This window comes from Ovis canadensis, chromosome 2, assembly GCF_042477335.2.
Source record: "Ovis canadensis isolate MfBH-ARS-UI-01 breed Bighorn chromosome 2, ARS-UI_OviCan_v2, whole genome shotgun sequence".
Taxonomy (NCBI): domain Eukaryota; kingdom Metazoa; phylum Chordata; class Mammalia; order Artiodactyla; family Bovidae; genus Ovis; species Ovis canadensis.
In genome coordinates, this window is record NC_091246.1 from 145,912,558 (window position 1) to 145,933,912 (window position 21,355).

A 21,355-nucleotide genomic window follows, 5' to 3' on the forward strand; every position below is an offset into this window, starting at 1 on the left:
ACTGATGTGGGTCCTTACACACATTTCTTCACTCTCAGTATCTATGTACATGTGTCCATCATAAGGAGTCTGGATCATATGGATTTGCAGATGTATTATCTAGCTTTATTTATTTATTAATTTATATTTTTGGTCTCACCACTCAGCATTTGGAATCTTAGTTCCCTGACCAGGGATTGAACACGAGTCCTCTGCAGTGGAAGCTCGAAGTCTTAACCACTGAACTGCCAGGGAAGTCCTCATCTAGCTTCAGTTAGGTTCATACACAAAATTGACACATGCTTTATGCAGATTTCTGCTGTGAAGCTATAGGTTGATGTTAACAATGCAAGCACGAGAAAGCCACAGGAAATGCTAACAATACAAATGCGAGAAAGCCACAGGAAAACGTCAGAGCTCCTGCTTTCTCCAGCTCAGGATGACGGCTGCATCATCACCCGTGTGAAAAGGTGAAAACTGGCATGATCTAATAAGAGCTGATAAGAAGCTGACCAAAAACTTGACATTATAAGAGGACATACTAGAAACATGAATTTATATTTCACTAAAGCTGAAACTCTAGTACTTTGGCCACCTCATGTGAAGAGTTGATTCATTGGAAAAGACTCTGATGGTGGGAGGGATGGGGGCAGGAGGAGAAGGGGACGACAGAGGATGAGATGGCTGGATGGCATCACTGACTCGATGGACGCGAGTCTGAGTGAACTCCGGGAGTTGGTGATGGACAGGGAGGCCTGGCGTGCTGTGATTCGTGGGGTCGCAAAGAGCTGGACATGACTGAGCGACTGGACTGAACTGAACTGAACTGAGGGTTAAGGCTGAACCTTGTCCCACATGTGTATTTTATTTGTATATGTTGCTGAATGACTATATGAAGTCATCATGATCAACTAATCACTGAAAATATTATTTCATTTTTACCACATCCTTCAAATATTTCCACTTTTTTATGTTTTATAATGTTTATAACATTAATATAATATAAAAGTATAAATAGGATATACAGGATAGGTAAAGTACATTATATGTTATGCATATGTATATCTTACTTATTTGGTGTATGAGCTTATTTGGGGTGTTTAATAGGGCTCCTTATCAAAAACATTGGACACTGGTTTGCTTTGTCATCTGTTGATAATACCTTTCAAAAATATGTGGAGACCAGGAATAACTTTGGATCCCATCTCATACTCTGCCACACTACAGCTCTGCAGAGACCCCACACAGAGGTGGAGTCAGCCAATTCTCCTGTGTTCACAGCTAACGGCAGGAAGCTCATCCATCTCTAAGCCACATGTACTCAGCTGGCCATGAGATGTTACCTTCTGCTTCTCCTTCTCAGTTGTAATCTGCTTGGAGCTTTCTACAAGATGGAAAAGTGCTTCATGCTTCTTGGTGCTAACCATCAATTTCTTCTTGGCCTAGAGTCAAAAACATACAAGAAAAGCAAAGAAGGATCAGAAACTAGTGTCAAGAGAAAAACTCTTCTGTTCTGGAACAAGTTATATTCACGTGCTAGCTTGAGTGATTGTGTATTTTTAGTTCTTTATTTATGCCCTCACCCCAAAATCTGCTAAAACACCACAGTGGCTAATATTTTGCCCTGAGAACCATTGTATATTTTTTCATTGCATTGAGTTCATTCAAGAGGGTCATATATTTTGTTAAATCATTGAAGGCTAAGTCTACAAACCATAATTGAGGTCATTTTAAGATGCTCTCCTAAAACTTAGAGCAAAAGGAAAATTTTGCTCCCTGATGCTCTGGCTTGAGAGCTGGGCATCTGCCTGACATCCTGCGAACTGCCCTGAATTTGCAGCAGGCAGGTGGAGGGAGGAGTTGGAAAGGAAGAGCATTTAAAGTCCCCCTCCTCTGCTGATGCCTCCAACCTCGGCACGGATTATAATTTAGGTGATTGTTCTCTGTTGCCTACAGCCCCAGCTCTGGATGTTCCAGAGATAAATCAATAGAATCTGGTTTGAGTTGGATTCAGCCTGTTTAGGAACTGGGTCGATTGAAAAGGCTGTATGGTTTTTCACCTCAAGTTGCAAGGACTGTAAAACCAGATAATGAAGGGGAAATTTTACGTCTCTCTTCCCCTAGGAAATCAGAGGCAAAGCCTTCTGAATGTCTCTAAACACGTGAAACCTCTATAAAAGGGAATTCAAGGAACAAGCAGCTCAGAGAGCCCGCCTCCTCCCACCTTCTGTTGGTCACATGCCTGCTGATAAATGAGAGCAGGAGGCAAGAACATTTGGTCCTTTAAGGCTTTTCACTTGCATCTCCAAAACAGACTATGCTTCATTACTGAATGAAGACATGCTGAATCCCTTGAATTGTAACTGGAGAGAAAATTATTATAGCACAAGCATTTTATGGTCTCTAATTTCTCTGTCAATCTTCATAAAAATAAAATCATTTTACTTAGAAAAATTACTTGGTGGAAACTGGGAAATAAGAAGGGTTTTTTTGGTTGTTGTTCCTGAAAGCAGTGACAGCTACTGAAAATGGTTTCTCTTCCCATCTATTATATCAAATTTTCCATGAAAGCTGAATATTTAAGAATGAATTTTTTGAAAACAAACTGTTTGAGAAAGCTCATAAATCAAGAGCAAACTTGGAAACAAATGACTGGACACTGTTTATGGGATGTTCACATATTTACTATAAAAGTGATTCTCATGAGCATCCTTTTACTGGGATTACTATTGTCAGTATAGAAATTCACTTTTCTCAAACATTTATAAGTAATGTCCTTGTCTTAGGGAGCCCTCGGTTCCAGCAGCAGCTTCAGAGGCAACATTGAGGGCTGAAATGGGGCCCCCAGTTTCTGAAGGTGTCTCCCCTTATTTGGCACTCATGAGTGTCTACTTGAGAAAGAAGGATCTTTTGGGGCACCAGTACTTTCGAGATGAAAAAGGAGAATTTCAACTTTGGGAGTCCAAGTCTTCTCAAAGGGGATCATTGGGTTTTCTGAGCAGATTCCCTCTGCACTGGCTTCTAGTCTTTCCCACTCAAAATGAATCCTTCTAAACTGGATTGTTCTAGAATAATCTTCTATACATACATATGGGCACCATCTGTGATTCTCTCTGCTTACGACCATATAATGATGCCCTAAATTCTCACATCAGATCATAACTTCTCTCCTTAGAAGTCATTCACTATTTCCTGCACACATGTTATTAATATCTAGCCAGTATACTTTAAATTACATGAAACAAGAACCGTGTCTTAGTGCAGCGTGCTGCACAAGAAGTGGGTCGTACATATTCATGGAATCAGTACAGGCATTCCCCTTTACACATCTTTACCCATCCCTCAACCATGCTCCTCTCACTGGAGAAACAGAGGTCACGAATGGCCTTCTATAAAAGACAAGACCAAAACTCAGTATTCATATCATGCCCTAAGTTACAAATTATACAGAGAGGCAGTCAGTGTAGGTAATGGTTAAGGTCAGTAACCTGGAGCTCAGGTTACTTGGTTCAACTATTAACCAGTTTTGTAACCTTAGAAGATTATTAACCTCTGTGTCTACACTTCCCCACCCATCTATAAAATGGGACAACACATAGTCATATACCACATTGGTTGGTTTTTGTGATGATTCAATACATAAATATATATAGCACTTGACATACAATAAAAGCTACTTATTAGTTATAAATGAAAGCCATATTTGGAGTTTTGCTCCTCTATAGATTTAGTTGAAAGATTTGTTGTTGTTTTCGTTTAGTCATTAAGTTGTGTTAGTCTCTTGCGACCCCATAGACTGTACCCCTCCAGGCTCCTCATTCCATGGGATTTCCATGGACATATCTATATAATAACTCAGATGAGGAAACATTCTTCTCTTCAGTCAGCACTTACAAATACTGACACTAAAGTACATGGGGCTTCCCTTGTGGCTCAGATGGTAAAGAGTCTTCCTGCAATGCTGGAGACCCAGGTTCAATATCTGGGATGGGAAGATCCCCTGGAGAAGGGAATGGCAATCCACTCCAGTAGTCTTGCTAAGAGAATTCCATGGATAGAGGAGCCTGGCAGGCTACAGCCCATGGGGTTGCAAAAAGAGTTTGACACAACTGAACACTTTAACTTCAGAAAAAAAAAAAAAGATCCCATTTGTGCAAATGCCAAAAGCTTCAATCCTAAATATTGAGTTTATACAAATGACATTTGTGTATACTTGCCTTAATTTGTTGATTCCAGTTGCTAATGACAAGATTTGCTGTCTTCTCAACTTCGTTATCAAGCTATCAAGGGGGAAAAAGGGAAAAAAATTTTTTTTCTGTCTTTTTGTTGAGTCATGGTGCTGGCTTATTAATTATAGTACAATTAGTATCCTAAGCAATAGAAATTTAAAAACCTTACAGTGGACATATTTCCTGAGAAAGTAGCCAACTCTCTTTTCCTCAGGTCAAGAATCTTATCACAGGATTTAGTATGAATGCATTTGGTTGGTAAGATAATCATTTCTAATATATAGTTATATTAAAAAAAAACGTAAATGGGTACAATCTGTGTGGAGTGGAGGAGGAACTTGTGTAACCTGATATCACGTCTCATCCTATCACTTCCTTTTCTGCTTCATTCTGTGGAGCCCACACTTTAACACCCTGAGAAATGGTAGAAGTCCTTCAGTGGTAACTTAGCTAAGTGTCTTATAATTTCTGAAGTGAATACTGCTTTAATTTTAAAGAGATTGAACCCTTCATCATAATTAACTTTTTCTCCTTCTTTACAATAGCCAGTGGAACAGTAATAAAGCTGATGAAAATGGACCTAAGCAACCTCGTAAGGAGACCAGATTTAAGTGAGGGCAAAACCTTTTACCCAAACTATAGACCTTTCCTCTAAACCCTTAGACCAGCCATCATTCAACCACCTTGAGATCTAGCAACACTGTACTTTTATTTTTCTTATCAGTTCATTAAACTTGGACTATATATTTTATTGTAACAAATATGATTAAAATAATTTTATGCATTGTGCCACTTTTGACTTTCTGTGGCTGAAATGCGGATCAAGTTCACTTTAAAAATTCAAATCTTTTGTGAGCAAATGTGATAGGGTGATAGGGGTGCAATGTTATTTAGTCACTCAGTCATGTCCAACTCTTTGCGACCCCATGAACTGTAGCCCACCAGGCTCCTCTAGAGGTCCATGGGATTTCCCAGGCAAGGATACTGCAATGGGGTGCCATTTCCTTCTCCAGGGGATCTTCTAAACCCAGGGACTGAACCTATACCTCTTGAATTGGCAGGCAAATTCTTTACTGCTAAGCCACCAGGGAAGCCCAGGGGTGCAATAGGGATGGGCAAATATGAAACAATTATGAACTGAACCAGCAGTGCGGGGACCGTGATATTAATTATCTAAAGCAATGGGGTAAGAATCATAGCACTGTGTCTGATTTAGTAAGTACTAAGGAAATGCTGGTGATTATCATATTATTATGTGGTATGAAAATATTTTGTAATTAATGAAATATAGACTAGTGTTTGATTTCTATTATGATGATTTGCAAAGGCAGAAGATTATATTACTTTTTTTCTGATAACTACTGTAAACTTCCCCATCATCCTAGCCCTAAGGAAGGCATCCATTCTAGTAAAAATACATGGATGTTCACCCAACATTGATTCCATTTCCTGACTTAGTTTCATAAGTTCAAATAAGATTTTTTCAGTATCATTTCTCTTCCATCAGGGCTTTCATAAATCCCCTCATCCTACGGACTTACCACCTTTAAGACTGGCTTTCTCTGGCTTAAAACTCCGCTTAGCTACTGCCCCTACCCTTTGCAAAGACCTACTATTACTGCTCTGAACTTCTCACCTTACCAGACAGTGACACCATCTCTATTAGAGCTAAGCAGTGTTTATTAAATACCCCTTTATGTTGCCTGGAAATATATTTTGAAGTACTTACTGATTATATGATGCACAAATAAAAGGAAAAGGAGCGCAAATGAAACTGTTCTGGAAGGAAAGGTACATAGGCCATACAGATGACCAGGGGCCCTGAAGTATTACTTATCTTTCTTTAATTTTAAGACTATTTGATACCTATAGCAATACCTATTATTGCTTTAACCTAATCTCAAACTGAAAAGTATAAAAAAGCATTTCCTCTTAAAATTGTGTTTATAATTCTATTTACTAAAGGAATACTTATTTATTGAAAAGCAATATAAATACCAAAAAATACAAAAAAATTAAATAAAAATATCCTCTAATTCCACTATCTAGAGATAATCATTCTGGGAAGGTGCATCTAGGTTTTTTTCTATGCATATATACACACATTTATTTTACAAAATTGAAGTTACATTGTTAGATTTGCTCATTTTGTTTTTTAATTTAGCACTACATCCCCATACCATTAAATTATTCTATAAGATTTTTAATGGTTACATTCCATTGCTTGAATTTATCCTAATTTATTTTTGGAAGATGAAAATGTTTCCATTTTTTCACAACTATAAACAAGGCTTCAACAAACATCCTCCTACATAAATCTTTGGATTTGTGTTTATTTTTATGATAAAATTCCTAAAACTTAGTATCACTTTTCGATTACCTAGCTCTTGAGCCAAAGACAGAAATCTTGCTTTAACAGGGAAGAAAAGAAATATTTTGACTCACTGATTTTCTCTTTTTTTCATGTGCACTCAGGACTTGATGAGCTGGTTTTATTGCTTCCAACTCAATTGCTTTGCCAAGTTTTCTGGAAACAGAACATAAAAGACACACAAGCCTACTATTAGGATTTATATCTACCTTCCAAATTATTTTCTGAGGAAATAAAATAGTGTGTTACAGCATATCTACTCAGTGCAAGTTTGCACGGGAGTATTTGTAGTATACCCACTTTAAATATTTATGACTCCCTTTGGGGTTGGAGCAAGGCTGAGTCGTGAGTACTCACTGATGCAGGTCCCCTGCAGACTTCATGCCCTCCGAGACCCAGGCCCAGGCACTGGCAAGACAGCTGGAGAGAAAAACAAGGGAGGACAAGTGTGTGTGCCATTTTCCCAGGAGTCCCAGAAATAAAGCATCCCATCTGATTCCTGCATTTGGCAATTGTACTCATATCCCCAGTCCTGTTTCAATTTCTCCATGGGATTAAAGCCAACATATTTATTTGCACTGTAATCGTTACATGATCTGCTTTTTTTTCCCCAGTCATTTTCATTCCGATTTCCATTTCATGTCTGTAAAGTATCAGGGAAACAAAGTAAGCAAGGATGAGAAGGCATTTAGAACAGGTGGGAGAGAGCATGCCAGAGTTAGAAGACCCTTAAAGACAATCTTTTCAGGCTCTTCATTTTACAGATGAACCAACAGAGGCTCAGAGAAGTTGAGTGATGGATGACTTCAGAGCCCTGCTCATTCCGTGTGTGCTCAGATTCCCTGCTGGCCTTTAGGAACACAGCTCAGATACTCCACAGTATTGTGAACAGTATCTCAATTCAACAAAAGGGTTGCTCTGCCCTGACCCAAGTAGCGCAAAGAGAGAATCAAGAAATATGATGCTATTTTTCTCCTACATGTAGTTGGCCGTCAAATAGCAAGCCCATTGTATCAATAAACCGAAGGGATAGACCCAGTGTAGACTTTGATGGAAAGGAGAGGACAGATCGGTGCCCTTACTGAGAGCAAGATGACACAGAGATTTTGCCTCCAAATGACTTGGGCTTGACAAGCCGAGGGGGTTTGTCAGGCTGCACCTGGCAGCCACAGAATGGGAGAACTAGATCAAAGGATGTCAGATTTTCTATGCATCCAAAGCCAGGCACAAAACCAGGCATAAGAGAGGACCAACTGTATGCTCCCAATTATAGGAAAGTCCAGAAAAGACAAAATAATCTAGATCGAAAAAAAAGCAGATCAATGTTACCTTGGGACTGTGTTGGGGAAAGGACTATAAACAGGTACGAGGCATCTTTTGGTGTGATGAAAATAGGTATATTTTGATTTTGGTGGCGGCTGCATGGTGTGTACTTATAACAAAATTGATCAAAATATATACTTAAAATGTGTGCTTATTATTGCATGTAAATTAAATCTCAGTAGAATTTTTTTTTTTTTTTGTCTGTTTGTTTTGCAAGAAATCCAAGTACACTTTCAGGAAGAGAATCTGACTTTTGCCCCTAGGAGGCGCAGGGCAGCAGAGCAGGAACATGAAGGCACTGACCTCAGAGGGTCTGTGTCTGAATCTACAAGCTCCCCTTTGTGTGCTGCTTGACCTTGGAAGAATCACTCAGTTTCTCTGACCCTCACTTAATCGGTCTTTGAGAATAGAAATAATTTGGGTTATTATACAAGCATCTCACAGAAATTATATGAGGTAGGTTTTATTTCCATCTTAAATACACTATGCACTGAGAGGGAAGATAGGGACTTTTCAGGTGGCACAGTGGTAAAGAATCCACTTGCCAATGCAAGAGACTCAGGTTCAATCTCTGGGTGGGGAAGATCCCCTGGAGGAGGAAATGGCAACCCACTCTAGTGTTCTTGCCTGGGAAATTCCATGGGCAGAGGGGCCTGGCAGGCTACAGTCCATAGGGTTGCAAAGAGTCAGACACAATTTAGGGACTGAGCACAAGATTCCTAATCCACCCAGTTGGTAAGTGATAGAGCAGGAATTAAAACCTGGGCAATCTGAAAAGGTCTATTTATATTCAACCAGGGTGCTCTGCTAGTTTCTTTGCAGGCTGAAACTGTTAGTCACTCAGTCATGTCCAACTCTGCGATGTCCAGTCACTCAGTCATGTCCATGGACTGGAATCCACCAGGGTCCTCTGTCCATGGACTTCTCTAGGCAAGAATACTGGAGTGGGTTGCCATTCCCAACTCCAGGGGATCTTCCTGACCTAGGGAGTGAACCCAGGTTTCCTGCATTACAGGAAGATTCTTTACCATCTGAGCCACCAGGAAAGCCCCAGGCTACTAAAATACTGTCCTAAAAATCAAGCTCAAAGTCAGAGCGATTTCAGAGCCACTATTTGCTGTTATAGGATGATGCCTAAGGAGGAGTAAGAATGCTCCACAAGGCTTAGGCTTCTATTTTTTCTTTCCCTCTTTCTTTTACCATCAGAAGGGGTCTTTGTAATGACACTGCCATTGGGTGACATCTGCAAACAACAGTCAAATCTTTGTAACAAATTATCACTAATGGACTGTTTTATAAGAATACCAATATCTTTCCTCTCTTTTCCAAGAGAAGTAATTGACTTCATTTTCAACTGAATTGAAAAAAACTTGAAAACCAACATTTTTTTTCAGCACCTGATCTGTTAATGTCTTTACATATATTATCTCATTTAATATGCACCCCAGTACCCACCCTCCCCACACACACACAAAGGAGCATACCTTGTTACTCCATATAACAGAAGAGGAAATCAAGGGAGGCCAGGTTATTTGTTGAAAGTCATAAAATTGAGATAAAGCGGGATACACACTTCAGGACTTCAAGACCTTCCGACGTAACAAATCTGCTTCCCAAGTTAGTATCATCACCAAGGCCTTTTCTGAATATGATCTTAGGCCTCACAACAACACAGGATGAATTCACTTCTGAAATTCATTATCTGTGTCACAAGTTTCTTAAACTCTCCAAGCTTTAAGTCCTTGTGTGTAAATAGGGATCATAAAAAGACTTCTCAGAGATTGTTGTGAGGATTAAATGTAGCGAATCTAGAAAAGCATTTAACGCAGTGTCTGGCACACAGTAAGTGCCCAAGAACTGGAAACCAGGCTTGATGCTCTGGACCTGCCACCTTTATAAAAGGAAGCTGGAACTGAACATATGTTGAAGGAGGAAACAAACAGAACAGGCTCCACCTTGAAAGCAGGACTCCATCTTGGGCTGGACTGTGGGCTTTGAGCTATATGCTCAGTATCTACGGAAAGGGCGAACCAACTGGAAAACCAGACCCTCCCGATGGAAGAGCCCCAGGGTTCGTAGGTAGACTCTCCACCTAAAAGAATACCCTAATTATCAGTGTAACCGAATAGAATCAGAAATTCTATTATGCTTGTTGGGGTATGACCACAGGCCTATTGATAATTGTCCATGGTTAGCTACCTTGGCGTAAAGGCATATCACGGGTTTAAGGCATACAAATCATGGGTTAACTTCGATTGTATTCTTCTTGTCCTTTGTTCAGACTAGTTTCAGAGAATTTGGGGAGGTGGATTTGAGCACGTACACTTAGGTATACAAGGTTTTCACAAAAACTGGCTGGGGTTCTTGGCTGAGAGAAGACCCTGCCTTGGGCCCGCCCAGAGTAATAAACTGCACTGCACTATCTGCACTGTCCTTCTGAGTGAGTTTGTGTCCCGGAACGCGTGGCTACAACAATGTCACTTTTAAAAAAGTATTTTTAAGAGTGATTTTTGCCTTACCTCTTCCATGTACTTACTTTTTCTTTGTGCTCTGTAATGTTTTGCTTAGCTTGGTTGCCAGTTTCTGAAGTCCTTTGGCATAATTAATCTCCAGATTTGCCCTGTTAGCAAAAGGAGAGTTGTTGGATAGGATACAATGACTGGAAATCAAGAAAAACACCCATGCATACACAAAGACTTGAAGGAGGACTCAGGCTGATAATGGAACGCGTAAAGAGATGATTTGTCTTCTAGAAGGATCCTCCTGGCCGAGGCGTAATCCTTAAAGATATCCAGGAGAGTCCTCAAAAGGGAAAGAAGTTTTAATTTAACCTTCTTGTACAGTAGCATTATGGGTTGGACTGTGTTCCTAAAAGGTTGTTGCTAAACCATGAAAGACGCCAGGATTCTTGGCCTCCGGAGGAGAAGAATTCAACCCGGGGCCAGAGACAAGGCTTGATCGCTCAGAGCTTTTGTGTAATAAAGTTTTATTAAAGTATAAAAGAGATAGAGAAGGCTTCTGACAAAGACATCAGAAGGGAGCGGAAAGAGTGCCTCCCTGCTAGTCTTTAGCTGGATGTTATATAGCTACTGCTGCTACTGCTGCTGCTAAGTCGCTTCAGTCGTGTCCGACCCTGTGCGACCCCATAGACAGCAGCCCACCAGGCTCCCCCATCCCTGGGATTCTCAAGGCAAGAACACTGGAGTGGGTTGCCATTTCCCTCTCCAATACATGAAAGTGAAAAGTGAAAGTGAAGTCGCTCAGTCGTGTCTGACTCTTTGCTACCCCATGGACTGTAGTCTACCAGGCTCCTCCATCCATGGGATTTTCCAGGCAAGAGTACTGGAGTGGGTTGCCATTGCCTACTAGCAGTCCACTAATTAAAGAAAGGAAATGTCTCAAAACTAAGAGAATGGTACCAGGCCCCCTCACCCACAAGATGCATTTTGAGATAACCTTGGCACCAGGGCCATAAAATGATTGACAAGAATCTTGAAGAAGGGCAGATTTCCATACAATTATACAGTTTCATTAACCCAGATTAGGAGAGCAATGTATGAGTATAACACACTGGTTTGTCTGAGCCTTTAGGCAGAACTGACTTGAAGACTGAGTCTGGGGTTGTTAGGACCAAACTGAAGCCAGGACAGGCTCTAAGGGGCAGGCTAGGCCTGAGGTTTAGTCTCTAGGAAAGCTGATGCACTGGGAGCTCCCGCAGGCAGTGTAGCTCGACCAATCAGAAGAAATCCCCTAGCTCCCCCCGGCCACGCCAGACCTGAGCCAATCTGGATAGGGATGCGAGGTTAAAAGTCCCGCGCGCGCATAGGGTTTAACCGATCAGCTATGCTGTTACAGGAATAAAGAACCGTCTGTATAAAAGTAGATGTGATTCAGAGCTTGGGGCCCTCGTCAAGACTCCACTGCGCTGGATGAAACTTGAGCCCTAGCTAGCAAAAACCCCTTCATGCTTTTGCATTGCTGTGGACGTCTTATTCTCTCAGTTTTGGGGACTCGGACTCTGGGCACAACAGGGTAAATATATAGCGCATTAACAAAGCTTAAGACAAACATTTCCATAAGAAAAATGCATTGGTTAGCTCAAGGTTTAAGAAAAGTTAAGCTCAGGTGGAACCAGGTGTCATAATGGCAACACAGAATTTTAAGAGAAACCTCTTTTTTAATTTGTATAGAGAAGGGGGAAAAAATGCAACCCTAGTTTGTTTCCTCCTGCCCTTAAGAGAGAGAAAAAAATGTCTGACACTTGCAGCCTATCTCCTCCGTTTGGAGACCCCTGGCCTTCCTGCTTGTTACCCTCTCATGCTTAAGTCCTAACCCTTTTGTCTGTGAATGTGACCTTATTTGAAAATTGAGTCTTTGCAAATGATCAAGTTCAGATGTAGTCACTGGGATGAGCTAGAACTCAATATGGATATGTCCTAATGAAAGGAAGAAATTTGAGCATAGACACACACAGACACACACACGGAGAATACTGTGTAAAGATGAAGAGGCAGAGGTCGGGATGATGAATTGCAAGCTAAGGATCCTGGAGGTTAAACGCCAGTAGCTAGGAGAGAGGCATGGAACAGATCCTCCCTCACAGTCCCTGGAAGGAACCAACCTGGCTGACGCATTGATCTCAGACTTCCAGCCTCCAGGACTGTGACACAATAATGTTTCTGTAGTTTAAGCTACAAGAAGTGACAGTAAGACTGGAAATTTAGTTACCCAGTCTGTGGTGCCTTGCTACGGCAGTCCTTGCAAACTATTCCAACTCCTTTCCTACTTATCCTGAGACATCAGCACCATCAGACTAGCTCTAGACTATGATAGCTGGTAATAAGATAATAATGGAATTAGCCAAACAGTAACTTTCTAATTGGGGCTTCCCTGGTGGCTCAGTAATAAAGCATCTGCCTGCCGATGGAGGAGACTCGGGTTCGATCCCTGGGTGGGGAAGATCCCTGGAAGAGGAAATGGCAATCCACTCCAGTATTCTTGCCTGGAAAACTCCATGGACATAGGAGCCTGGCAGGCTAGAGTCCATGGTGTTCCAAAAGAGTTGGACATGACTTAGCCACTAAACAACAGCATGCTTCCTAATGGGCCAACACGGAATTTAGAAGATGAATTCCCGTGAGTGTGTATGCAAGACAAGACCCGTTAGGGAATCTGGGCATGCCCCTCAAAAGAAATCTCAGTTCTTTGGGATAGACTGAATCACTCTCATCTTAAACTGATTTTTCCATGTCCCATTCTAGGCCCATCTATAACTAAAATGAAGACACATTTTTATTCATCTCCTCACTTTTCAATGAAAATAATAAAAATGTAAGAAATTAAGTTGAATTTTTTTTCTTTTCTTTTTTTTTTTAAATTTTTATTTTTACTTTATTTTACTTTACAATACTGTATTAGTTTTGCCATACATTGACATGAATCCACCACGGGTGTACATGCGATCCCAAACATGAACCCCCCTCCCACCTCCCTCCCCACAACATCCCTCTGGGTCATCCCCGTGCACCAGTCCCAAGCATCCTGTATCCTGCATCAGACATAGACTGGCGATTCGATTCTTACATGATAGTATACATGTTTCAATGCCATTCTCCCAAATCATCCCACCCTCTCCCTCTCCCTCAGAGTCCAAAAGTCCGCTATACACATCTGTGTCTTTTTTGCTGTCTTGCATACAGGGTCATCATTGCCATCTTTCTAAATTCCATATATATGTGTTAGTATACTGTATTGGTGTTTTTCTTTCTGGCTTACTTCACTCTGTATAATCGGCTCCAGTTTCATCCATCTCATCAGAACTGATTCAAATGTATTCTTTTTAAAGGCTGAGTAATACTCCATTGTGTTTATACTATGTTTTTCATCTTACTATAGACCAGAGAGTCTTTATTACATATTTTTCAGTCTTTCAATTCTATTTTTATTATAAAACATCTTTAAAAATTATTTGACTCCATTTCATTTGGGGAACAATCTCAGGACTCTCCAGTAATTAACTTAATACTTGGATGTTCTCACACAAATTAGACTCAGTGTTATGGACCAAAGAAGGAAAGACAGTTCTCTTTTATAAGAGAAATCCAGACATCATGGGCTATGAACCTGTTGCTAAATTTCTGTTCATTTTTCTTCATTAGCACAACTGTGCACCAAGTTATTTTTACCTCTTTTTAAAAGAAAGAAGGCTGTTGCAGGATGTATGTTAAGGCCTAGGTGAAGAAAACACCCATTTAGTAGCAGGCCTTGTTCAAGAATAAGAAAAATTAAGGCAACTATTTTTAAATAATGAAGATGATAAAGAAATAACTCATAGTATTATAAAAAGATTTCTCTGCTCTTGGAATAAGTTCTGACTGATGGAGAGAGAGAGTCCTGGTTGGCAGCAAGCTCAAAGAGACCACCACCCTCAATGAATTTGAATGTTCTATAATCCCAGGAGAGGCTATCACTCAGTAAAGTGGCTTTAGGAAACTTTGAAAGGAAGTAATCAGACTTACCTTAAGGGGTTTTATGATAATTAAGATGTGGCAATCACCCAAATAGAGGCTCAAAGACGAGAGTGATGTCTATTGACCTGCACCATCTGACCCCTGGTCCTCTTTTTTATTTCTTCTCCCATCATCCCCTTGTTCACCATACCCTTGTTCAGTAGCCATATGTCATCCTGCCTCAGGGTCTTTGCACATGCTGTGGCCTCTGCCAGGTAGTTCGTCTGCTACATAACCCCATGGCATTCTCCTTCATGTCAATTTCAACCAGTCTTGTGCAAACATCACTGCCTCAGAGGCCTATTGAAAAGAGTACTCTTGCCACTATCCCCTACAGCTTTAATTATGCCCTAGCATTTATCACTATCTTACATCACATAATTTTTTAGTGTGCTTCTTTGAACATCTCTAGTGTGTAAGCTCCATCAGGGTCAGGATTTTGTATTACTCATTGCTATATCTCTAGGCTTAGAACAGTGCTTGATGTGTTATTGGTACTCAGCATGTATTTCTTGAATGAATGAATGGACTTCCTATCAGGTCTTGGTTAGGATTTTTAACCAGTCTCCACTACAAGTCTGTTCTCATTTCACTACTTTTGAAAACTTTAAACTGCTGAATTATTTAAATTCTGTCCCACAAGTTTGAACTGTGCTCAGCTCTGACATCAGTGTACACGACTCTCTAGCACTTGCAACAGCTAGACACATAAACCCTCTCCTAACCCATCCTAACCAGAGGGATCTTTAGGAGTTTCATTTCTAGCATTCCATTCTTGCTTGGAAGCCACACATAGAACATTAAATGTGATGATGCATTTGTTGTGCTCAGATAGTGATAGGCACCAAATGAGTTCTTAATAAATATTATTTTTTCTAATATTGTTAGGGAAGCACCCTGATTGAAACCGCCCACCCTGGCCAGGCACCATAGTAACCATTTGCATGAGTTGTTTTATACAGGAGGTTCTGGTAAGGAACATGGAACTAATAAACCTCTACCAACTGGAAGAGTTCGGGAAAGGTCAAAAGGAGACACCACATGTCTGACCACCTCCCAGAATCCTCCTCTCTGGCATCCATCTTGGCTGAACAAGGCATGCACCACCAGGAAGATTTGTGAGTCAGAATGATTGGCTAAAGAAAACACAGAAACTAATCCCATCACCATAAAACCTGAGACTGCAAGCCATGTGACAGAGAAGTTCTCCTGGGTTCCCTTACTCTCCTGCTCTCTGGTCAGGCGCCCTTTCCCAATAAAATCTCTTGCTTTGTCAGCACGTGTGTCTCCTCAGACAATTCATTTCTGAGTGTTAGACAAGAGCCCAGTTTCGGGCCCTGGAAGGGGTCCCCCTCCCTGCAACCATATGATTATGAGTATGTATCCAAAAGAATTTCTAAACATTCAGAACAGCCCAAATATACAGAGACAGAGAGGTGTGGGGGAAAGAAGGCACAATTTTCTCCTCCACAGCTCCAGAACCATCCTGAATGGCTCCCACGGGAAAAGGGAATGCTGTCAGGCACAGGCTCTTCCTCAGAATTCAGTTTCACGTTTACACAGTTCTTGCAGGTCGTAAAAGATAGCTCAGAGGCTAAGCAGAAATAAAAAAGACAATGTCGAGAGTGTGAAGCATGGTGTTCCTTTACATCCTTAACCCTTTCTGATTCGCCTGCAGGGTCGGGGGGAGAGGGGGCGGAATGGGCTTTGGTGGCAAGAAGGGAGAGGGTCCTGCTCACTTTGAACTGATGGGCTCTTCTGTTTTGAGCCCCGTGTCTCTGCTGGCTTTCTCTCATGAACGATAGGAAACCAGCCTAAAGAGACCCAATTACCACACAGCATCTCTTGCTTTGGAAGGCTTCTCTTTACATACAATTATCTTAGAAATCGACAGGAAGTGGATTTGTAGTTTTATAGGTCGGTATACAGCTTAAAAATTCTTGTAATCCTGCCCATGAAGTTTGTGTCCAAACAGTGCAGTCCCTCCTGACAAATCTGTGATCACAGAAACTAGTGACTCCAGCATTTATTATACAACATGACAGGCAACATTCTAAGTGCTTCAGGTATGTTTCCTCATAACCTGCAATCACTCCCATCAGGAAGGCACACTGACTCTACCCATTTCATGGAGGAGGACACTGAGGCCCAGAGAGTTTAGTAGGTAACTTGCCTTGCTGGAGGTCACTCATGAAGAAGTGACAGCTGGGATGCAAACCCAGGTAGTCTGGCTCAAGAACCTGCCTGCCCAGCATTCCCCTCTCCCGCCTCTGAAACTGGAGAATTACAGGGGAGTCAGAGGCAAATGGTTTTTAAGATTGACACCGCTTCTCCCTCTGCCTTTAACTGCGGTGTTCTGATTCACCACAACTCGTGAGGCTTTGCAGCTAGAAATGGGATCACAGCAGCCTAGGAGAAGGCAGAATGAGCTTCCTGCAGCTTCTTCCAAAAGCATCTGTGCAGTTCGTTGTAAGGCGCTTTCCTGGATGAGGACGGGGAGGTCTTGAAGGCCTAAAAAAGTGGGGAAGGAGGGGTTCTGATATCACATGTCACCAAGGTAGCCCTCTGAGGCCAGACTGAGCTGGACACAGCCTCTCTGAGCAGCACAATTGTACCCTTCATCTCTCTGCCTTCAATACCCTATTGGTAGCCCTACTACATAAATGTATTAGTTTCCTGGATGGCTCAGATGGTAAGGAACCTGCCTGCAATGCAGGAGACCCAGGTTCAATCCCTGGGTTGGGGAGATCTCCTGGGGAAGGAAATGTCAACCTACTTCATTATTCTTGCCTGGAGCATTTCATGGACAGAAGAGCCTGGCGGGCTACAGTCCATGGGGTCCGAAGAATTGAACATGACTTAGTGACTTAAACCACCACAATACATAAATATTATGTATATTTCATAATTAACACCAACATTCAGGACTTCCCTGGTGGCTCAGATGGTAAAGCGTCTGTCTACAATGCGGGAGACCTGGGTTCGATCCCTGGGTCGGGAAGATCCCCTGGAGAAGGAAATGGCAATCCACTCCAGTACTATTGCCTGGAAAATCCTATGGACAGAGGAGCCTGGTAGGCTACAGTTCATGGGGTCACAAAGACTTGTCAACCAAGTGAAACAGGCTGCAGTCATTTCCTCGTGCATTTTAACACTAATGATCATTTCAGAATCCTCAGCAGATCACCCTACATGTCAGAACGTAAGGAAATGAGAAAGTGGGGAGGGTGAACTTGTGTACAGGAGAGGAAAATGTTGCTAGGCTCCTTTTCTGGTGAGTTTGCCTACAACTGAAAAACTTTCTGGCCTCTGACCCTAAATGGCTTTATCTTAGCAGAGGTTAATGGGTAAATTCCTCCCCAGAGAAAAATCACTCTAAAAAGCCACATTCTAACTGGCAAGTGTGGAGAGAGCTGTCTTTTTTATAGGTTGGAATGCTTGTAAGTTGGAATAAACACTGCCATGTGGCTCATCTGTTCTTAGGGTCCCATGAAGCAGAATATATATCCTTTCCGGATTTCTGCTAAACAGAAATGAATGGACAGAGTCAGAAAGGGACACATTTTCCCAAGGCAGACATGGCAGTGTGCACCCCCAGCCACACTGGTTTCTTCTAAGGCATCTGCTTTAATATGGCTTCTAGCCTGGAAGACAACACATGCGAAGAAAGTCAACAGAGGCAGAGTTAATCTCAAATTGAGACATGGACTTTTCCCTCCTCATTAAAATAATTGGAAACTAGTTTATAAGAACATTGAGCTAATGTTCTAGCCCTACAGCTACTGTATCTAATAGGAGTTGAGATTCTCTCTCCAAGCAATTGTCTTGGCACATGTGAAATTGATGATGTATCTTTTTGGATGGGTAACTCAATCTTAGAATATTCCCAGTGAGTCTTAATAATCCCTGACCAGGGAAATGGCATGCACTGACTTTTAATCCAGTTATATTCTAATTTCCTCTCAGCATGTGGAGGCAGGTCAACACATTTTCATTAGTAACAATGAAGATCAACCAATAAGTCAAAGACTAACATTTGTCTTAGGTTTGAAAATAAATCATATTTAAAAAAACCTGAGAGACAGAAAATATGTGGTATCAGATTCAACATTTTAGACAGGGCACAAATTAAACTGTAAGACTATAAGGGGCCGGGTAATCAATTACCAAGTACTCTACTCTAAGAAAATTAAGATGATAAAAAAAGATTAAAAATGAAAACTGCAGCTGCTTCCATGTCTGTGAGGAATTAGTTAAAATTGAACGAAGGCTCTCTCAAGACTGAAAACAGCAGGTGACAAAACCCTCCCTTTATTATGAATTAAGAAGAAATTGTAGTCCTCTGAAACTCTTTGCAATATCACAGCCCCATTCCTGGCCTTCTGCTTTCTATCAGCAACAGCTTCTTGGGGCCTGGTGTGCTGATATTTTCCACACAAGCTTTATCAGTTTGCCATTTGAAAGACAGCAGCAAGCTCACACAGATAGGCTGTATTTAAAAGTTAATAACAATTTGAAAATTGAAAGACATTTTTACACAGGTGCTGCTTTTTGAGCAGTGGGATTCTCTGGCTAGCCCACAATACCCACTTCATCATTACTCATTGCCTTTATTCTGGTTCCTGAGAACTGACTGTGGCTCAGATCATGAACTCCTTATTGCCAAATTCAGACTTATATTGAAGAAAGTAGGGAAAACCACTAGACCATTCAGGTATGACCTAAATCAAATCCCTTATGATTATACAGTGGAAGTGAGAAGTGCCTGATGAACTATGGACTGAGGTTTGTAACATTGTACAGGAGACAGGGATCCAGACCATCCCCATAGAAAAGAAATGCAAGAAAGCAAAATGGCTATCTGAGGAGGCCTTATAAATAGCTGTGAACAGAAGAGAAGTGAAAAGCAAAGGAGAAAAGGAAAGATATAAGTATCTGAATGCAGAGTTCCAAAGAATAGCAAGAAGAGATACAAAAGCCTTCCTCAGCGATCAATGCAAAGAAATAGAGGAAAACAACAGAATGGGAAAGACCAGAGATCTCTTCAAGAAAATTAGAGATACCAAGGGAACATTTCATGCAAAGATGGGCTCGATAAAGGACAGAAATGGTATGGACCTAACAGAAGCAGAAGATATTAAGAAGAGGTGGCAACAATACACAGAAGAACTGTACAAAAAAGATCTTCACGACCAAGATAATCACGATGGTGTGCTCACCTACAGCCAGACATCCTGGAATGTGAAGTCAAGTGGGCCTTAGAAAGCATCACTATGAACAAAGCTAGTGGAGGTGATGGAATTCCAGTTGAGCTATTTCAAATCCTGAAAGATGATGCTGTGAAAGTGCTGCACTCAATATGCCAGCAAATTTGGAACACTCAGCAGTGGCCACAGGACTGGAAAAGGTCAGTTTTCATTCCAATCCCAAAGAAAGTCAATGACAAAGAATGCACAAACTACCCCACAATTGCACTCATCTCAGACGCTAGGAAAGTAATGCTCAAAATTCTCCAAGCCAGGCTTCAGCAATATGTGAACCGTGAACTTCCTGATGTTCAAGCTGGTTTTAGAAAAGGCAGAGGAACCAGAGATCAAATTGCCCACATCTGCTGGATCATGGAAAAAGCAAGAGAATTGCAGAAAAACATCTATTTCTGCTTTGTTGACTATGCCAAAGCCTTTGACTGTGTGGATCACAATAAACTGTGGAAAATTCTGAAAGAGATGGGAATACCAGACCACCTGACCTGCCTCTTGAGAAACCTATATGCAGGTCAGGAAGCAACAGTTAGAACTGGACATGGAACAACAGACTGGTTCCAAAGAGGAAAAGGAGTACGTCAAGGCTATATATTGTCACCCTACTCATTTAACTTCTATGCAGAGTACATCATGAGAAACGCTGGGCTGGAAGAAGCACAAGCTGGAATCAAGATTGCCGGGAGAAATATCAATCACCTCAGATATGCAGATGACACCACCCTTATGGCAGAAAGTGAAGAGGAACTGAAAAGCCTCTTGATGAAAGTGAAAGTGAAGAGTGAAAAAGTTGGCTTAAAGCTCAACATTCAGAAAACGAAGATCATGGCATCCGGTCCCATCACTTCATGGGAAATAGATGGGGAAACAGTGGAAACAGTGTCAGACTTTATTTTTGGGGGCTCCAAAATCACTGCAGATGGTGACTGCAGCCATGAAATTAAAAGACGCTTACTCCTTGGAAGCAAAGTTATGACCAACCTAGATAGCATATTCAAAAGCAGAGACATTACTTTGCCAACAAATGTCCAACTAGTCAAGGCTATGGTTTTTCCAGTGGTCATGTATGGATGTGAGAGTTGGACTGTGAAGAAGGCTGAGCATTGAAGAATGGATGCTTTTCAACTGTGGTGTTGGAGAAGACTCTTGAGAGTCCCTTGGACTGCAAGGAGATCCAACCAGTCCATTCTGAAGGAGATCAGCCCTGGTATTTCTTTGGAGGGAATGATGCTGAAGCTGAAACTCCAGTACTTTGGCCACCTCATGTGAAGAGTTGACTCACTGGAAAAGACTCTGCTGCTGGGAGGGATTGGGGGCAGAAGGAGAAGGGGACGACCGAGGATGAGATGGCTGGATGGCATCACTGACTCGATGGACGTGAGTCTGAGTGAACTCTGGGAGTTGGTGATGGTCAAGGAGGCCTGGCGTGCTGCGATTCATGGGGTCGCAAAGAGTCGGACACGACTGAGCGACTGAACTGAACTGAACTGAACTGAGAATAGTGTATAAAAGGAGAAATAGGAAGATGAGACTGCTGCTTGGGTCACGCTGCTTGGGTGTCCAGTCTGGGAGTTTCACTGAGTCTCTGCTTGCTTCTGGCCCAGGGGATGCACAGCAAAGGTTGGTCTAGCACCTTAGATCCTCTGTGTCTGTTAATTCTTGAACTGAGTGAGTTTATGTGGG

General features: G+C 41.6%; 1 protein-coding gene across 4 annotated transcripts in view; it reads right to left on the minus strand.

The window, feature by feature from the left end:
* The window catches only part of NOSTRIN (nitric oxide synthase trafficking), a 64,660-nt gene that overhangs the window by 24,627 nt on the left and 18,678 nt on the right, over positions 1–21,355 (minus strand). For 2 of the 4 annotated variants that reach the window (XM_069577319.1, XM_069577318.1), the window contains exons 1-6: positions 16,777–16,922; positions 10,439–10,522; positions 6,937–6,999; positions 6,654–6,735; positions 4,197–4,259; positions 1,323–1,421 (exon numbers count right to left, since the gene is read on the minus strand). In XM_069577319.1, the coding sequence (XP_069433420.1) occupies positions 1,323–1,421; positions 4,197–4,259; positions 6,654–6,735; positions 6,937–6,962 (270 nt within the window). In that variant the 5' untranslated portion in view covers positions 6,963–6,999; positions 10,439–10,522; positions 16,777–16,922. Of the gene's footprint in view, positions 1–1,322; positions 1,422–4,196; positions 4,260–6,653; positions 6,736–6,936; positions 7,000–10,438; positions 10,523–16,776; positions 16,923–21,355 lie in introns of those variants that run through there. The other 2 variants (XM_069577316.1, XM_069577317.1) reach the window with 1 other exon arrangement.